We start from the raw sequence: 20,440 nt of genomic DNA, 5'->3' as shown, positions 1-20,440 counted from the left end.
GCGAGTCTAAACAACTTAAAAATAGTGCTCAAGACAGAGCGAGTCCAAACAAGACTTAAAAATAGTGCTCAAGACAGAGCGAGTCCAAACAACTTAAAAATAGTGCTCAAGACAGAGCGAGTCCAAACAAAACTTAAAAATAGTGCTCAAGACAGAGCGAGTCCAAACAACTTAAAAATAGTGCTCAAGACAGAGCGAGTCAAAACAAGACTTAAAAATAGTGCTCAAGACAGAGCGAGTCCAAACAACTTAAAAATAGTGCTCAAGACAGAGCGAGTCCAAACAAGACTTAAAAATAGTGCTCAAGACAGAGCGAAATAGTGCTCAAGACAGAGTGAGTCAAACAAGACGTAAAAATAGTGCTCAAGACAGAGCGAATCTAAACAAGACTTAAAAATGCATATAACTGAAAGTATTTTATCTACACTCTTGCTTCTTACTGTAATTGATTAATTCTATGTTGATGTTTTTATTGATTGTATTTGTTTCCTTATATTTATGCAACTGTGTAGCACTTTGAATTGCCTTGTGTATGAATTGTGCTCTACAAATAAACTTGCCTTGCCTTGCCATAGTCATAGAGTTGAAATGTCACATAGAATTCAAAAATGTAATTGAATTTGTCAGACATGGACCAAAAAAACCTATCGCTAAAGCACACGGAGCAAAGTCATAAATGCGACACCTCTAGAAACGCTTTTACTGGAATCCTTTGCCGCGCTTCTTCAGCAGTCCTTCTTTTGCTCAGCTTTCGCGGACTGATGGGAGGAGATAGGACGAGATGAAGCTTTATCGATCACCGCTGCAAAGCAATTAGACTTTTTTCTCTCTTTTTTTTTTTTTGCCGGGGTAAACAAAAATCTCGGTATAAAAAGACGATATCGAACAGAACCTCTCACGGAGCATACCAAACCATCCGAGCAATGCATTCAGGTCTAATTAAAACATTCCCCGGTCCAGTTGGGGGGGGGGGGGGGCATAAAAGGGACTGGAAAGATTAAAAGCATGAGTGGCAACAGTAACGGATCAGTTCGTTTTCTCACAGTGGCTTATGCAATCCCCGTGGAATGTTTCCTCCCCTTTGTCTGCTTTTCTGCCAGTGTCTTTTGTTGCTGCTTTCCCCCTCCGCTAGGCGTCTTGCTTCTTGACCTTGTCGGAATTGCCGCACATATTTCACTGTATCTCTGTCATAAATAAAACATCGAGTTGTCTGCACGCAAAGCGAGTCTGTAATAAAGTAGAATCCCTGTGTGCTCATGACTCATGACAATGTTTTTGGTGTTGTTACCGTGTTTACGTTGAGTTGGAAGCGTGGAGCGGAGTGAAGGTTGCGGCCGTGTGCTGCTTGAGCATTCCGCGCCGCACACAGTTTACAGTAAAAAAAAGTGCAAAAAGTAATTAACTAGATCAGTATAAACATCTCGATTTGAGCATAATAATCCACATTTTAGTTGTTTTGACTAGTTAAGAAGTTCTTGGGCATTTGTCCTAGATTATCTCACTTGTTTCCGAGATGTTTCTGACTCGTTTCGATACACTTCGTCCTTATTTCAGGTCATTTTCTTTGCCAATGGGGTAAGAAAATTGGTCTTATCTCATTGGCAATTTTACTTTCTTATTTCAAGCGAGATTTACCCTAGAACTGGTCTGAAATGTCCTCAAACAAGCAAAGTGAACTTGGTCCGATCAGGAAAAGTGTCTAAAAGAGTGAAAACCGTTCAAAACAAGATACATTTCCTCGTTTCAAGTCATTTAAGCCAATGTTTGATATTTACTTTTTGTAGTGTAGCTTATCCAAGCCCCGTCAATAGGGCTGGGTGCTGATTAAAAGTATCTCTATAGGGTGTGAAGGCTTCTGAAAGGTGCTGCTCTGGGTCTTGCTTCAGCATTGCCCTCTCTGCCCAGGTGCATAGGGAAGATGGCTCTGGTTGTTCGCTTCCGTCGTTTTCTCCCGATGGTGGGTTTACAGCTGATTTATCCAGACGTGTAGCGCTGCTTATTTAAATGAAATATCATTAAACAGCGCAAGGGAAGCGGGGCTCTCTTTGTGAGTATTCTTTTGGCCCACCATAGAACTCTCTTATTTATCTAATACATTCACCCAAAGCCTTGGACGTGACGACATCGCGATCACCCCATAGCAGCAGCTCGATGGATTTCAATAATCATTTCAAAAGGAGTATGCAGATGCTGACATGCTGAATGAGTGGTGGTGGAATGATATTGAAAAGAATGCTCGGTATCGCTTTATATTAATAATAATTATAATAATATAAATGCATTGGTTTCATATAGCGCTTTTCTGGACACTCACAGACGCTTTACATTGCACTATTCGTTCACTCCATACTCAGTGGTGGTAAACTACTATTGTAGCCACAGCTGCCCTGGGGTAGACTGACGGAAGCGAGGCAAGTCTGCGCCATCGGCCCCTCCGACCACCCCCAAACCACTCGCTCACTACATTCGCTAGGCTTCCTTGTGTTCCCAAACGGCCTCCCATCCAAGTCCTGCCGGGCCCTTCCGTGCTTAGCTTCCAAGGTCTGACGGGATTGGGCAGAGCAAAGGCGCTGTGGCCACAGTAAGATGCTCATTAAGTATTAAATAGATATTAATCAGGATTAGTAGTCTGATTAATCAGGTTTGGTTTGAGGTTAGGGTTAAGATTCAATGATTAGTATGTTAATAGATGATAGTGTAATGAGCAGCTTATCAATATCTTTCGAAGCATATTATTCATGGCATATTCATTGCTAATGCTTATTGCCTTGTTAATACTTAATGAGCACACCTTAAAGGGATTTTTCAGGATTTTTGACATAGGGCCTCATTTCCTAGTTATCCAGAGTGTTGTTGATTTCTGGAGATATTTTTTTCTTAAATTCATACAGTTGTTATATTTTTGAAAAGCTTAGTGACGCTAGGCTAGTGCATTTCTATGGTATCAGCTAGCCTGCATTAAAAACAGTCTGACCCGCTCCACAGTTCACCTGAGATAAATCACTTATAACGCCAGACTAACCATATAAATGTCTGCGTTAACTGTTTTGCATTTATATTTAAGCAGCATCAGCTTTGTGGTTGTATACTAGAAAATAGTCCCTCAAAATGCGATCATTCATGTGATACAAGGTCAGTTATATTCAAAAAATTATTCTATGGACACAGACATTTATATGGTTAGTCTGGTGTGATTTGCCTCAGGTGCACTGTGGAGCGGGTCAGACTGTTTTTAATGCAGGCTAGCTGATACCATAGACATGCACTAGCCTAGCGCCACTAACCTCTTCAAACATAAGAACTGCATGAATTACAAATAAAAATATCTACAGAAATCAACAACACTCTGGATAACTAGGAAATGAGGCCCTATGTCAAAAATCCTGAAATATCCCTTTAACATAAAATGTCAACAAATGTTCTTTATTGCTTTTATGAAAAAGTACAGTTGTATTTAGTTCAACTCAATTCAGTTTGCCAGAATTAGTTTGTTTATTCTCAGACAATATATCACTCTGCTATGGACTTGCACCTGAACTGAACTTGTCATTTTTATTTGTTTATTATTGACCGTTATTTAACCAGGATAGTCCCACTGAGATTAAGAATCTCTTTTTCAGTGGAGTCCTGGCCCCAGAGGGGAATCTATTGTACATGTTTTTAGTGGTAGGGGAAGCCGGAGTACCCGGAGGAAACCTACGCAGACACGGGGAGAACATGCAAACTCCAAACAGAAAGGCCCCGTCCAGGTGGGAATCGAACCCAGGACCTTCTTGCTGTGAGGCGTGAGCGCTAACCGCTGCGCCACCGTGCCGCCATTTTCTATGGCAAACAAGCACTGAATACTTCAGCCCAGTGGGACTTAAACAAGTTGAAATGATTTACATTGAAGGGACTGGGGCTGCGCGAATAATGAAATCAAAATTGCAATTTGAATGGCTGCAATGCAGATATTTTTTATAATAAACGTATTTTCCTCTGCTTACCCTGCAGACCTGTGATTTGTTTATTAGTTTAGCAGGGCACATTTCAGTGTTCTCTGAAATCATCAGCCTCCAAGATTAATTGGCAAGCAAATCAATTATTTGGGCAAAATTGAGATTTTTGTTTCGTTTTACACCATAAACACTACTTAATCTTTTGGTTTCATTCGCTCTGTCCTCAGTCACTTAGAAGGATTCTTTATAATTATTTTTCAAAACAAGGCCCTTATGCTAAGAGGCTGACAAAATGTTTTCCCTCCTGATTGTTTTTAAAAGGTGCATGCACTGTGAACTGAATTGTGACACCGTAAATTGCGATACTAATTGCGTTAAAGTAGGGTGCTTGATGAAGTGACGAGGAGAGAAACTGTCTGAAGGTTTAAAGACGAGACTTGGAAACAGACAGAGCGGTGAGTGACAGACAGATGACAGGACTATCTCATACACATTTCTACATTTTTGCTCCTTTTTATGAAGCTGCTGAACTTTCTCTGGGCAGACGAGCGGCACAGATATTGTGAAGACAGAGGCACTGGCTTGGACAAAGGGTCAGTGTTAAACAGATAGTGTGAGAGAGCAGATAAGAAGCACAAAGTGGAGGCTTATAGCACTGGGCCTGTACAATGCTTTTTCTGGATAGAGATGTGGTGTGGATACAGTCACTGAAAGGAATAGATAGAAGCGCCTTTAGTGTCTATATTTGTACAAAATGTAACTCCTTTTAGCCATAATATAACCTTTTTTCCCCAAACTCGTCCACCCCTTTACCACCGCAGCGCCTCAGCATTCAAATTCAAACCTGTACACTAAAACAATCATGAAACAGAACTCCTCTTATTACAAACTTGGATAAACCTGTTGTTTATATTATTACAAATCTGGATGTTGCATTGGTACCAGAGTTTACATATTCAAATACCAAAGACAAACGATTTCTCTCTTTCTTAAAGGAACAGGCCATCTTTTTTAACATACTGAGATATGTTCTTGCCTGGGCTTAGACGAGTTGATGCGTACCTGTCTGGTCTTTGTGCGTGCCCTCAGTCACGCAAAAAGACCAAAGATGTTGTTAGCATTTTTCGCCTCTCCCAGCATATTCCCATGGGCCCAAACAGGGGTGAAGTTAGAAGTGACCAAGCTCTTCCACATTTTACCTATTTAAATATGGTTACGTGAGTAGTTACTTGATCCTGGTATAGTTACACAAAGAAAACCTTTGGATTTTCTAAGCGGATAAAAGGGGGAACTATATTGTTAGGCGTAATAACACCTTAGGAGCACTTTGACGTCCTCCGCAAAATTGTCATGTTTAATTTTGTGTAACTAAAACGTGGAAGAGCTTGGTCGCTTTAAATTCACCCCCGTTTGGGTCCATAGGAATATGCTGGGAGAGGCTGAATACTAGCAACATCTTTGGTCTTTTTGCGTGACTGAGCGCACACACACAAAAGACCAGACAGGTACGCATCAACTCGTCTAAGCTCAGGTAAGTACATATCTCAGCATGGAAAAACAGTGGCCTGTTCCTTTAAGACAGAGGTATGGCTGGATACTGATATCCGGACGATACTTTTTCAAATACCTATGCTAAACTATACATTAAACCAGTGGGGTCGACCCGCGAGACAAATTTGGGGGGTTGCCAGATCATGTAGATAAAATATACATATTTTTATTAGCGTGTAGCATAATATTGTGTCGCATGTGTGTGCTATTTTACCATAATTTTATTAATTTTACTTTAGCCATTTGTTTTTTTCTTTCTTTTTTAAAGCAGTACTAAGTAACTCTTCCCCCTAGAGGCCATAAGCGCAACTGCAGGTGTCGTAGCAAGTTGCGATTTTTTAATTTATTAATTGTCTTGGAGAGTAAATACTAGTACGCTGACAGAAAAGACAAAGGGAGAGAGAGATATTGTACATCCAACTATACAATGGAAATATTTTTTTTCACTCAAACTTGACTGTAAATACTGTTTAAAGTGATGTTAGCCCGCAGTTAGCTTTGCCCGTTAGCATGTTAGCTTCTTCTTCGTGATTCCATTAGTGTGTATTGCTTGCTCCGGTCCAGTGGCAGTCAAGTTGCAAACATGTTTATCTGGCCAGAGACACCAGGGGGAGATGAAAGACCCTCCAATCATCCCATAAACACTTGTATTACCCCCACAGGGACTACGAAAAGGATATATTAAGGTAAACACGTTACTTAGTACTGCTTTAAGAATTATGTAGGCTAATGTTCCGATTTCTCACGGTGTGACCCAGGCGGGGGGTCACGAACCCCTTCAACTGTTATAATGGGGGTCGCGGCTCCAAAAGGTTGAGAACCACTGGATTAAACAACAATAGTGTGAATTTATGCCACAAAAGACGACTTCCTTTCAATTTACTTCTCAATCCCGATCAAATTTGAACATATTGAAACCTGGCCCGCATTGCTCTCAGCCACCTGCTCCGCTAAAAAAGCTTGTCGCCGTGTTATTGAGATGCTCACATTTATCGGTATGATATAAGGACATGTCTGTTCAGACCTATTAAACCCGCAGCATGCTTGGAGGTGTCTTTCACAGCTGGAGCAGACGGGTCAAAGACGAGTTTGTTTATTACTGTTTATCTTGCGCGCGGTATCATCACTAGCCATAAATTACAGCCGAGCAACAAATCACTGCCGCGGCGGTCTCCTTGGTGATCCAAACATTTACCTCACGCAAATTAAAAGTGTGTGTGCCAGAGCCGTGTGGGATCGTCGAGCATGTTTTGCGCAGCCTTTGAAACAGAGGCGGAAAATGTCTGATGATTTTTCTTTTTTTTTTTTTTTACCATTGCATCACTTAAAAGTATTTGTGTGAGTTATGCAAAGAAAAAGAAAATGGAAGTTAGTTTACAGAAAGGGGCCGATGTTAGTAATGTTCATGATGCAATTTGTAACACTCAAACAGTGCAACAGAAACATGTTTATCATTTATTCCAAAGCGGCTGGTTGAGCAGAATGTTTAAGGGATCACAGCATTTTTGCCCTCCAGATCCATGGTCATCTATCTGTCCCACAAAGCTCGGCGCAGTCCTGTGAGCCATCTGAGAGTCCCGTAATGCTAGAGATGATAAATTATAGGCATGCCATGCAGCGGCGGGCCAACGGACTGGATGTTCAAACCCAAAAGTTGACTTAAGACCTCACGACGGCCCTTTTTTAGCTCCGCATTTTCATAATTCATAATGTTTTATCCTTGCGGCCTTGGAGCGCCTTCAGATATGCGTTAAAAATACATGCTTTTTTAGTTTGGAGTTGGTGCAAGAGCAGAGGCAATACGTGTACGAGGAAACCGAGAAGCTGCAGGCTTGATCATAACGTCCTTTTTTTTTTTCTTCTTCTCTTGTTTAGGTGGAGTTGTCGGACAGCACCACTCACACTATCACCGATGCCTACGCCGGGAAGGAGTACATCATCCAGGTAAGCGGGTTTGATCTCAAGCGTGCAACTGCATGGACCCGAAACATGCTCATTATCTGGAGAGGGGTCATGTGGAGAGGGTAAAGTGGGTCTGTTGTTTATGGATTATTTATACCATGGTCTGGGTGAATACTCGATTCTGATTGTGCATTATTTTGGTATAGCCGCACACGTAGTCCGGTTGTTAAAAATCACTGGGATAGATACAGACGGCATCTCTGGAATCACCCATATATGGTCATGTTTGGAAACAGTTAAGGGGGAAAACAATTTGGAGAAAAATCTAAACTTTCTCTAATTATTCAAAAACTACTTTAACAAACGCTGAATTATGAATAGATTTTTCTACTAAATAAAGAAACAAAGACATGGAGAGGAAGAAAGTGGTTCAACAGCAATACATAAAAAAAGCTTGGTGCTAACTTGATGCTACATGTTAGCACCGGGCTAATGCTAACGGCTACTGAACAATGTGCTGTGAGAAAATATCCATATGGGCCTGATTTACACCTGACTATTTATTTGTGATTAATAAGTTCATATTCCAAGAGACAATGGCTTAAAAGAGTGAAAAATTGTGTTTCTCTAAAGATTCTATTTTCCTTCTCGGCAAAGCCACGCCCCCTTCTATGACGAGATAGATACAGACGGCAGAATTTTCAGGCGTACATAAAGTGATCCCTGCACTGAAGCATATTTGGCTGGATTAGTAAAGTGAAACATAAAGGTTTCAGTTCGTGCGGCCTATGGGCCCAGGTGTGAGCGACTCCACTGCAGCTGTTTCCATAAACAGTTGAAGAAGAAGATCTTTATTTATATAGCGCCTTTCACAGACATAGTCACAAAGCGCTTTACATGAGACAATAGAGTTTGGGAAAGTCCACAGTTACCATGGAGATCGGCCATCTTTGCAGCTGTTAGCATACATTTCCATAGACTAACATTAGCTAAAAACAGTATAAAAAGTGGAGAAAGTAGCCGTGGAACAGCTCTGTTAGCTGCTGAGTTACTGCTGGTAAATACACCTAACACACTGTGGTGTCCAAGTGTTTTAATGTGAACAGTAACTCCAGCATTTTAACTTTTAAAATCTCCATTAATTTACAATTGCTGCTAATCCCATAATGCATAGCGATATGACGTCACATTCCCGAACTCTATAGTACATTCACTGCATACTCTGTGGTGGTAAACTACTTTTGTAGCTTCAGTTTCCCCTGGGGGAGACTGACAGAAGCACTGTTGCGACTGCGCCAACGGACCCTCTGACCACCACCATACATTCACTCACACACATCATTCATCCTGGCCTATTGTACATGTTTTTAGTGGTAGGGGAAACCGGAGTACCCGGAGGAAACCTACGCAGACACGGGGAGAACATGCAAACTCCACACAGAACGGCCCCGACCAGGTGGGAATCGAACCCTGGACCTGGACCCTGCGCGTGGTGGTTTTCTTGACTCCGCATTGTGCATTATAACCGTCTAATGCACGGCTCCGAGTTGTTTAATCCTTACATAGAGTCTGCATAGGATTCCATATCAGAAAGCACTTTCTGGAGACGCCCGTAGCCACTAGGGGGTGCTATCGCGGCAATGCCAGCATCCCGCCATGAAGACCAAGTTGCTGTGTTTGAGCCGATTGCCTCTAACAATAGGTTACGTTCAAGTTCAAGATGTTAATGCAGTAATTTCAGATGGAGAGCCGGTATAACTCAGTGGGCGAGATACGGTGATCTACAAATGTTATGTTGTTATTTGGTGGAGGGATCCATAAACCTGCCACGTTAATCTACTGACCAACATCAAGCGGGTTTTGTGAATAGTGTCACCACTTTTGAACATTTTGTGTCACGGCTGATTCTTTTACTTCTCATTGAAGCTTTCCATCGGCAGCTTCACACCTACGCCAGTGCATAACGTACATCTTTATGTCATCTTCATGTCAGGTCGCCGCCAAGGACACGGAGATCGGCACGTGGAGCGACTGGAGCGTTGCGGTCCATGCCACGACCTGGATCGGCGAGATCACCTCCCCTCCTGAAGTGGACCCTGTCATCCCAGGTATAACACACGCTTCTCGCCTCACAATAGAGCCCCAAGACCTGAGCTTGCCAAGAACGCCGTGACCAAGAGCGCAGTGACCGAGGACACGGCGGTAAACTGAAACAAAGAGAAACAAAGAGAAACAAAGAGAAACAAGAGGAACAGTGAAAGAGAAAGCTCTGTTCAGTGCAACAGCGTGAGGGGAGGACAAAAGCTACTGAAGAATAATGACAAGTCCCCTAACCCATAACTATACAACTATAGACTTTCTAATCTGCTGGATCCTCTTAGAAAAAAACATACTGTACAGGTGATGGCGCAGCAGGGCAACAGAAGCAGACGAGTGGCAGTCATGCATTGGTCTGGTTTGTTTTGGCACTTAGTTAAGACCAATAGAATGAGTAATTTGACTGAATTTATGAAAAAGTGGCAAAAATGTCACAAGAAATTGACAAAAAATTGATTTAAAAAAAATGACTAAAATGTGACAAAAAATTACAAAAATATGACAAAAATGTGACAAAAAATGACAAAAAATTGATTGAAAAATTAAGAAAAAAAAAGGACAAAAAAATGACAAAAATGTGACAAAAAATTGACGAAAAAATGACAAAATGTGACAAAAAACAAACAAAAATTTGATAAAAAATGACAAAAAAAATGACAAAAAAGTGAGAAAACATGTCACAAGAAATTGACAAAAAATGGACAAAAAAATTACAAAATTGTGACAAAATGTGACAAAAAAATTACAAAAATATGACAAAAATTTGACTAAAAATTGACAAAAAAATGACAAAATGTGACAAAAAATGACAAAAAAGTTTTAAAAAAATGAGTAGGACATAAATTCCGTCCCTGTAACTGCCGTGAAACAGGAAGCTTGTATAGAATTGCAAAAATGTCACAAGAAATTGACAAAAAATTAAAGAAAAAATGACAAAAATATGACAAAAAATTGACAAAAATCTGACAAAAAATTGACAAAAAATTGACAAAAAATGACAAAAAATTGACAAAAAATGACAAAAAATTGACAAAAAATGACAAAAAATTGAAGAAAAAAATGACAAAAAAATGACAAAATGTGACAAAAAAAAAGACAAAAATGTGATAAAAAATGACAAAAAAAATGACAAAAAAATGACAAAAAAGTTACAAAAATGAGTTGCAGTCTCCATGTTCAGCTCATGCATGACGGTGGAGATAGTCGGCCAGAAGTAACACCTTTTTGAGTGACAGTGCAGGATTTTAGAGGCAGTTATGGTGAATAGTCAGGGCTCATTCTACACAGTAGGACATAAATTGCGTCCCTGTAACTGCCATGAAACAGGAAGCTTGTATAGAATTGCTACGAGCCACACGATTGGCTGCAACAGTCCCGCACACATACACACACATGGTATTAATATTTCATTATATGTAAGCGGAGATTCATAATTTACATGGGTTACAAATACATTGTTGTAAGTGCGATAACATGCAATAGGCCCACCAATGTAAAGTGAAAGCACAACCGTGGATCTTCGAGAAGTCTGTGAAATGGGAGCGCTTTGTATAAGAGTGCTTTGATGCATAGAGATGTCTGCGCCGCGCCACTCTACAATATTCACATATATTCAAAGGATATTGTATTCCGACCATGCCTCTCCTTTTCTTTTTCTTTTTTTTTTGCCACCGGTGCGTTAAGTGCTATCAGCCCCTCTACAGCCTTGCTTTTATGTTAACAGTACAAGGCCCCGGTCCGGTCCCCCATAAATCTCCCTGAACCAGCAAGGTATGAAATGAAGTTTGCTTAATAACTTTCTTTATCATTAAATGGAGCACAGCGTAGAGCGTTTTGATAGCCTTGAACTTTTTTATCGGTGGCTTAAGCTGCGAGATCCATGCCGCTTTCAGACAAATCGACAACCGTAGCTTTTCCGTAGCGCCGACACCCCGGGGGGGGGATGTGCTGCTCCTCTGTCTTTCTACAAAGCGCACACGTTAGCCTGGTTTCTCCACATTTAATTTTTTGGAACCTTGCGCGTATAGCGTAAGTGCCGCGGGGCTTTTTGTCCCGGCACCTGGCGCTCATGAGGGAAGCTGTGAGATGTTGAGATCAAGCTTGTCCAAAACGAAACCTCTAAACGCTGGTGATCTTCAGGCAATCATCCCGGTTATTGTAAGGCTGAGGGAGTGCGGAACATGAAGTATGTATGTGAGGAGTAAATAGACATGTAAGAATGGAGACAGGCCCTTGTTTTTTTATTTATTGAATCGCAAAAGTGAAGATGCCACGTTCCAACATGAAAAGAGTGAAATGAATAAATAAGGACCTGGCTTTTTTTTTTTTTTTTTAATGTATTTATAATTAGGTTTCGAATCTGTTTGATTTACACATTCCCTCTCTCTTTAGTTTTATCTAAAGGGAATTCTGCGCATATCTTTTAATTACACATTACTGTAACTCCTGCCCTGACAAACATTCTAATCCAAACTAGTTATTACTGAAAGCAATCTGTATAAATTCAAATGTAACCTAACCCTTTTTGTGGTTCAAAGCTCAGGCCACAAATTTGATGCTCAAAAATCCTTATGGAGAAAAAGTAGATTCAACTTTTGTTGTTTTTTTAGCCATTAAAGGAATAGGCCACCGTTTTTATATACTAAGATATGTTCTTACCTCACTTTAGTCGTGTTAATATATCCCCGTCTGGTCTTTGTCCGTGCGCTCTGTCACGCAAACGGAGCACATACGCAGCCTCTCCCATATGTGACATAGCTCCGAAAAAGCTCACGATAGAAGCTACCAAGCTCTTCCACGTGTTCCCTATTTAAATAAAGTTACGTGAAGTGTTTTCATGCAAAGTATATTTACACAGAAATGTAACGTGTCGATTTTATAAGCAAATAAAAAGGGGGACTATATTGTGAGGCGTAATGATACGAGGAGTAAAACGTCCGCGCAGTAACTCCTAAAGGTTATTGACGGAAGTGAGCGGGGGAAGTCTTTAGGAGTTACTACGCGGACGCTGTGCTCCTCGTATCATTACGCCTCACAATATAGTCCCCCTTTTTATTTGCTTATAAAATCCACATGCTACATTTCTGTGTAAATATACTTCGCATGAAAACACTTCACGTAACTTTATTTAAATAGGGAACACGTGGAAGAGCTTGGTAGCTTCTATCGTGAGCTTTTTCGGAGCTATGTGACATGTGGGAGAGGCTGCGAATGTGCTCCGTTTGCGTGACAGAGCGCACGGACAAAGACCAGACGGGGATATATTAACTCGACTAAAGTGAGGTAAGAACATATCTTAGTATATAAAAACGGTGGCCTATTCCTTTAAATTGACACTTATTATAAACAGGAAAAATGGACAATGGAAATTCGAATGTGCCCAAGCTTTAGATTGACTGAGAGATGACTATTAAACACTTTCCGGGACAATTGTCTTTCCCGTGCAGTCTGAACGTCTCTGTCTGTGTGACTAATGCCTTTGGATCGTTTGAGCGCTGTGGGCATATCGAGGAGTTATATGTGAGTGACAGGTGATGATGTGTATTTATAGCCGCGGCTTTGAAAAGGGCCCGTGCTCCCGTATCACACATGGAGCAGGTTAATGCCAGGGAAAGAATTGATGAGCTGTCCTAAAACCTCTTTAATTAGAGAATAAAACCGATGTGAAGCCTCACCAAAGGCCTGACAGCCTGGCTCCTGCCGTGACAGCCGCCGCGTGGGATTATACGATGCAACAGTGACTCCTACGGGCGGGCGGAGGGACTGCAGTCTGGGGTTCATTTGGAAAACAGAGGGAAAAGTTTTGCCTTGAAGTCTGAACTAATATCACTCTTCTCAGTAACACGTTATATGATGAAGATCTTTATGAACTAATAATGGAATACTAATGAGCTCATTATGAGTAATTGTTGGAAAGCACAGATTGATGATATCTGCCATCTGTATATCATGTTTCAACCTTTACAGTTTTAACCGGCATAGTGTAAAGCATTAGTCCATTATTAGTTCATAATTAACTTGTTTATAATTACTTCGTAAGTTTGACTTGATCAGCAAATGTAGTATAGAACATAAGACATGTCATTTACTGTTAATTTTTCTCATTATTAGGTGAAATGTTATGTTATTATTATTATTGATCATTACGTAACATAATTTATCATTATTTTTAATTCATGGTTGCTTGACTGCTTGTTGTAAATGGGCCCGGGTGCTTATATGGCTTTTAACTGGTTTGTACTTACATCATTTACATCCAGAGAAAGAAAACGTTGAAAAAGAAAGACAATCTTGGGGGGCCAAATCTGACCCCAAAGATTATTTCGAGAAATATTGTTATGCAAATAAGAGATCAAATACCCATTTTCCTCTAAACATGTGGGAAATATTGTCAGTATATATATATTTTTTTTCTGGCAGAGCATCCCACTAGGTCATCATGTAGACCTTTTCTTTGGTGCTACAGTGGTGAGGTTCGGCCCTTGTCTTCAAGGGCCATTCAAGTTCATTCATTCATTCATTTTTTAATCAGTGTTATCCCACGTCATGTAAAGTAGTGGAGGCATCAAAGCGAGTTTACAAACGCATTACATAATCCAGAAGACAGCTCATTTAACTTTGTCCAGATTTATGACATAAAGCCATGTCCTAATGCAGGGGTTCTCAACCTGGGGGTCGGGACACACTAGGGGGTCGCGAGACAAATTTTGGGGGTCGCCAGAGCATATAGATACAATATATATTTTAATATTATTATTATTATTATTATGGTGTCGTAGCATACATGCTATTTTACCAGGGTGCCATTCATTTAAATTCATAAATTTAATTCATTTTTGTTTTAGCCATTGTTTTTTATAGGTTTTTATAGGTTATATAGGTTAACCTCTTAACTCCCGCCTGAACCGAGAGAATCTTTTTCCTCACGTCATCACATTTTTTTTCCATCATTTTTTTGTTGGGTATTCAACTCATTTTTGTAACTTTTTGTCATTTTTTTGGTCATTTTTTGTCACATTTTTGTCATTTTTTTGGTCAAGTTTTTAATTACATTGTCATTTTTTTGTCACATTTTGTCAAATTTTTGTAATTTTTTGGTCATTTTTTATCATATTTTTTATCATATTTTTGTCATTTTTTGGTCATTTTTTTCTCATTTTTTTCATTTTTTGGTCATTTTTTTGTCATTTTTTATCACATTTTTTGGTCATTTTTTCTCACATTTTTGTCATTTTTTTCCTCACATTCTGTCATTTTTTCATCAATGTTTTCTCACTTTTTTGTCACATTCCCGTCATTGTTTTCGTCTCAGTTTTGTTGCTATTTTTACAGCTTTTTTCCAGAAGCTTTTGGATTGGGGTATAAAGCCAAACTGGGGAAAATGTGCTCGGTTCAGGTGGGAGTTAAGGGGTGAATGTCCCTGTTTTTCCCATGGTCTGACCCGGGTGGGGGTCACGATCCTAATTAACTGTTATAATGGGGGTCGCGGCTCTAAAAGGTTGAGAACCACTGTCCTAATGTATAGAATGAGCTCAGACATATTCACCACAACTGCCTCTAAAATCCTGCACCGTCACTCAAAAAGGTGTTACTTCAGGTCTGAAGTGCCGTCATGCACGAGCTTAATATAGAAGCTGCAGTTACACGTGTGACCTGAGGTGGCAGTAGTGAGTATAAAATGGCAACCTCGCATCTAGCCCCTTTAAATAGATTTTTTCTGCATTTTAATTGTGTGATTTCACAACTGCCAAGACTTGACTGAGTATAGATTTGAACAGCACCAACGCGGAGCCAGAGCTGCGCAGTCAGAGGTCTGAATTAAATATTCATAATCATAATAATGAGTTCATTTCAGAAAAAGATGCCAGTTTTGCCAGCATAGTGTGCTTGGACTGAACAAAACAGCTTGGCTAAAACCAATCAAAAGTAACTCTTAAGACATGTATGTAGCAAATGAACTGAATTACCAGTAATTTCCCAAACAGGAGTGTGAAAACAAAACAAAATGAAGAATAAATAACGCGTCTCGGTATGAAAGTTCCTTCTCCAACTTTCTCACTCAAAGTCTGTGTCTCCCCCACGCCGCACTCTCCCCATTACTGGTGCTCTCAGCCAAAGAGCACGGAGCCTGATCAGGATTCTCCCTGTGTCTCCTCCAGCTGCCTCGTCCTCGCTCCCTCTCCTCCTCTGTTTGGCTCTCATCTCATCTCTGTCTGTATTGATCATTCACACGTTCAGCACCGCGGCTAGCGCTCATCGCCTCGTCTCTCGTCGCGTCTATATTGAGCTCCTCGGTCCGGCCCGACGCACAATGCGAACAGGTTATTTACCAAAGGGCTCCCATGTCATGTGTGAAGCAGTGGGCAGAAGTGAGGAATGACTGGCCGCCCCTATAATGCCAGGTTTTGAGTTTGAAATGTCGGTGTTCATGAATGCATCCTTCTTGTATTAATTTTTCTAATGATTAAAATACTGCTCCAATCATGAAGATGAAGACTGGACACTACAGTGAGCTCTGTGCATCAGACTGCAGTGGCAGCTCAGACCCTCAGTGCCTCCTGATCAGTCCTTATAGTGACCAGAGGTGGCTCGTGAGGGGATTGTGAAGAGGTGCGTCGTTGCCTTCCATACAGTATACGGTGTATTCATACACCGGAGCCTTCTGCTCTAGTAGCATGAGCACGAGCCCCCTCGTACGTTTTTGTCTGGGTCCTCTCTAAAATAACGGCAAAAGCCTGCTGTGGTACGAAAACAAAATTGCTTTAATGGTCTATAGTGTGTTGATGTATTTACCAGTAGTGACTCTTTCAACAGCTTATTTTTCTCACTTTTTATACTGTTGGCTGTGTGGCTAATGCTAGTCTGTGGAAAATGTATGCTAACAGCCACAAACATGGCGGATTTCCATGGTAATGGTTGCATGAACCAAATATCCAGTTGATATGTTTTGAACTTTCAATCTTCTATAGCAGACCTGAGCAAATTAAGGCCCGCGGGCCACATCCGGCCCCCGAGATGATTGAATCCGGCCCACGATTTGTAGGGCATAAATTCCTGAGAATGTCCAAAAAAAAATTAAGTCTCCAGCCGATTCCGTTGCAGAGTTATGATTTTTTTTAAAGAAATTACCAGAATGCTCACTCCAGCCACTAGGGGGCTTCTTAAATAAAATAAAATAAAAGGAAATAATTCCACAGGTGTCCAGCAGAGGGCACTGACATAATGAGAGCTCAGGAAACAAACAACACATTGGTTACAGTCCTATCAGGCTCATTATTTTTCATTTATTGAAAAAAGTTTCCTCAATAGTATTTTCCCAATCGAAACATATTTTTATTTAGGGGCTTTTGTTAATGGACCCGGTGTAACAGGCCAGAGTATACCCCCATCTGGACTACACCCGGGATTAAAGGGGCCTAGGCCATTTCATACCAGTAGTATAACAGTAGTTTAGGGTGATAGAGTGGGTTGTCCTTTAACCGGAAGGTTGGCAGTTCAAATCCATGCTCCTGCAGGTACAGACTGTTGTTGTGTCCTTGGGCAAGACACTTTGCCTACCTGTGAGTGAGTGAGTGAGTGAGTGAGTGAGTGAGTGAGTGAGTGAGTGAGTGAGTGAGTGAGTGAGTGAGTGAGTGAGTGAGTGAAGGTAGTTAGTGAGTGAGTACTCACTCATTCACTCACTCACTAAACTATACTGTTATAATTGGGGATATAATCTGGCCTGGCGGGGTGGGAAATGGCCTAGGCCATAATATACCCCGGGGTATATTATGGCCTAGGCCATTTTATACCCGTGGTATGAAATGGCCTAGGCCCCTTTAACCCCGGGTGTAGTCCAGATGGGGGTATACTCTGGCCTGTTACACCGGCGATACACTCCCAGAAACTCAGTTTGAAGGAAGCACAGAGGTGCTTTCAGTGCGATGGTTGAAGTTAACGAGGATAAGAATTTGAATGAGCTAGATAATAATGCACACACATGCACGTCCTAGGCTTGATATGGCCAAATATTAACAGAAAGTAATAATTTGTAATTTATATCCTTTGGGAACTCAACATGTGCTTTGTTATTAAATAATAAGTTCATTGATGCAGTTCATTCCGACAAATCATACTTAGTACATTCGAATATTTTGTATCACAATACATATCGTATCGAACCCTCTGTATCGTGATATGATGATGAAGTGAATAGTCCAATACCTGTGTGAATATGCGTTGGTTTACAATTCCATGTGTAAATCCGTCTCACGAAAAGTATGCTATAAAGGCTCAACATCTGGAGAGGGTCCCCTAAGCTACACTAGAGTACTTGCTCCTGACCGGTACTCCAGAGGGTTGGTCAAGACAATTACTGTCAACAAATATAAAAGAGAAAGTAATTACATTTCTTCATTCGCATTCTTGACTGTGCACATTATTATTGCCAAACTGTCAAAAACATGTTTTCTAAACAGCATTTCAAATTGCTTGTGGAACCTGCTCAGTTTTTCTAAGCAAACACAACACGACAAGACAAGACAAGCGTGTGAGAACTAAAGTAAGGCGCTCACAACAAACAAGAAAATTCACAAAGTGACAGATACTCCTTTTAGTTCCTCTTTTCTTTTTCAGAAAATAAAAATCTGTTATTGCCATTACCGCGGGCAAACATTTAACTCTTTTCCCCCCACAGCATAACATTTCCAATTAATAACTGTAGCGGCAATGCAAGGAGGGAGAACATTAGCAGAAATCAGCCAGGTGTGAAATGGCCACAGAGAGGGGAGGACGAATGTGGAGCTCACTCTCAGAGGAAGGAAAAGAATATTTGGCCTGAGCAGTGAGTTAAAATTAAAATGGGAAGACAATGGGAAGGGGATTTTGGAGAGAAAGACCATGGAGTGTTTGTCCGTGTTATGAGCAGGAGGCTAAAGACTGGAGGAAAACAAAAAGTAAAATTTATATATTTTGAATCCAAATATGGAAAAAATAAAGATGATCTCAAACTAAATCGGTCCTGGATCCATCCACCCACCCATCCATCCACCCATCCATCCACCTATCCATCCATCCATACACCCACCAATCAATCCATCCATCCATCCATCCATCCATCCATCCATCCATACATACATCCACCAATCCATCCATCCATCCATCCATCCACCAATCCATCCATCCATCCATCCATCCATCCATCCATCCATCCATCCATCCACCAATCCATCCATCCATCCATCCATACACCCACTAATCAATCCATCCACCAATCCATCCTTCCATCCATCCATCCATCCATCCATCCATCCATCCATCCACCAATCATCCATCCATCCATCCATCCATCCGTCCATCCACTAATCATCCATCCATCCATCCATCCACCAATCATCCATCCATCCATCCATCCATCCATCCATCCATCCATCCATCCATCCATCCATCCACCAATCATCCATCCATCCACCAATCATTCATCCATCCATCCATCCATCCATCCATCCATCCATCCATCCATCCATCCATCCACCAATCATCCATCCATCCATCCATCCATCCATCCATCCATCCATCCATCCACCAATCATCCATCCATCCATCCATCCATACACCCACTAATCAATCCATCCACCAATCCATCCATCCATCCAATCCATCCATCCACCAATCCTTCCTTCCTTCCTTCCTTCCTTCCTTCCTTCCTTCCTACCTTTCTTTCTTTCCTTCCTTCTGTCTTTCCTTCCTTCCTTCCTTTCCTTCTTCCTTTCCTTCCTTCCTGGCACGGCGATTCTCCATCATCCCCAACAGATTGCACTGCATGTTCAAGGAAAACCTCCAGCATGGTGACACATCTTAGCACAGTACAGTACTCCTAATGTAGCTGGTAGCCTCATTTGTTTGGAATCAGATGACTTTTTATATCCACCTTTGAGTCACGATTACGATCACGTGCTATAGGTGAACCTAGCGCCCTGTGTTTCTGCCGCCCCCCGCCCCTCTGGTGAAGCGCACCCCGTTTATAAATAGTCAAAGTTGGGGGACATTGTGGATAAAAGCGCTGATATCTGGTGTAGTCTTTCTGGTGCTAGACGGGTCCGGTGTCTGTCTCTGCCACAGGGCGAGGCCGATATTTAAATCCAACATACCTCGAGTGTGGTCGCACCCGAAGCTGCACTGCCCTTTCCCTATAGTTGCGATCAAGTTATGGTTTCAGTGGTAGATTTCGCCTCATTACTTGTGGCTGCCTGTTTGTTTGTGGTTTTATAGAAAGGCATCTGCTCCCTAATAGCAAAAATTCCTTGTGCATCTCTCGGTCAGTAACACAGGCGAGGGAGGGAGTATTACACTGCGTTCCAAATGATTATGCATTAATAAGATTTTCTAAATTGTCAACTCAAATGAGAGTCAGCATAATTTTCATATCTTTAACTGGTAGAGGATCATTTAAATGCGGTTGAAAAAATCTCCAAGTGATAACAGCATTTTTTTTTTTTTTTAAATGTAGTAAAAAGCTCAAAATCGTTCCAAATGTTCCAAATTATTTTGCAACTCATCGTTTCAATACATTTTAAATGTATTTTAACATTGTATTGTTAAAATACATTTTAACAATACAATGTATTGTTAATTACAATACATTGTAATTAACTGAAAATGGTATTTGTTGAATTTGTAGCATTAGGAGGTCATAGTTACTGAAATAAAAAGCTATTTCAATCAAAAAAATATTAACAGGTCAAGTTGTATTTTACCCTATGAGCCCTTGTGTGATAGCAGCTTCAAAATTCTTAAATCCCTTAAAATTTTAAGTTTTTGGACAGTTTCTGCTTGGATTTCTTTGCAGGATGTCAGAATAGCCTCCCAGAGCTGCCGTTTAGATGAAAACTGCCTCCCACCCTCATAGACGTTTTTTTTGTTGAGGCTCCGAAGGTTCTCAATAGGGTTGAGGTCAGGGGAGGAGGGGGTCCACA

At 40.9% G+C, this 20,440-nt stretch overlaps 2 protein-coding genes across 2 annotated transcripts in view; one reads left to right on the top strand and one right to left on the bottom strand.

Annotated features, from left to right (window-relative positions):
• Window positions 1-20,440, bottom strand: part of il11ra (interleukin 11 receptor subunit alpha) — a 146,245-nt gene that overhangs the window by 44,021 nt on the left and 81,784 nt on the right. The gene's annotated exons all lie outside the window — the stretch shown is intronic.
• Window positions 1-20,440, top strand: part of cntfr (ciliary neurotrophic factor receptor) — a 232,502-nt gene that overhangs the window by 208,358 nt on the left and 3,704 nt on the right. The window contains exons 6-7 of the mRNA XM_079582627.1: window positions 7,365-7,433; window positions 9,385-9,499. Of these exons, the coding sequence (XP_079438753.1) occupies window positions 7,365-7,433; window positions 9,385-9,499 (184 nt within the window). The remainder of the gene's footprint in view (window positions 1-7,364; window positions 7,434-9,384; window positions 9,500-20,440) is intronic.

The sequence above is a fragment of the Gobius niger genome (assembly GCF_951799975.1).
Source record: "Gobius niger genome assembly, chromosome: 2".
NCBI classification, from domain to species: domain Eukaryota; kingdom Metazoa; phylum Chordata; class Actinopteri; order Gobiiformes; family Gobiidae; genus Gobius; species Gobius niger.
The sequence above is the reverse complement of the archived record's forward strand: the minus strand, read 5'-3'. Positions and strand labels throughout refer to the sequence as shown.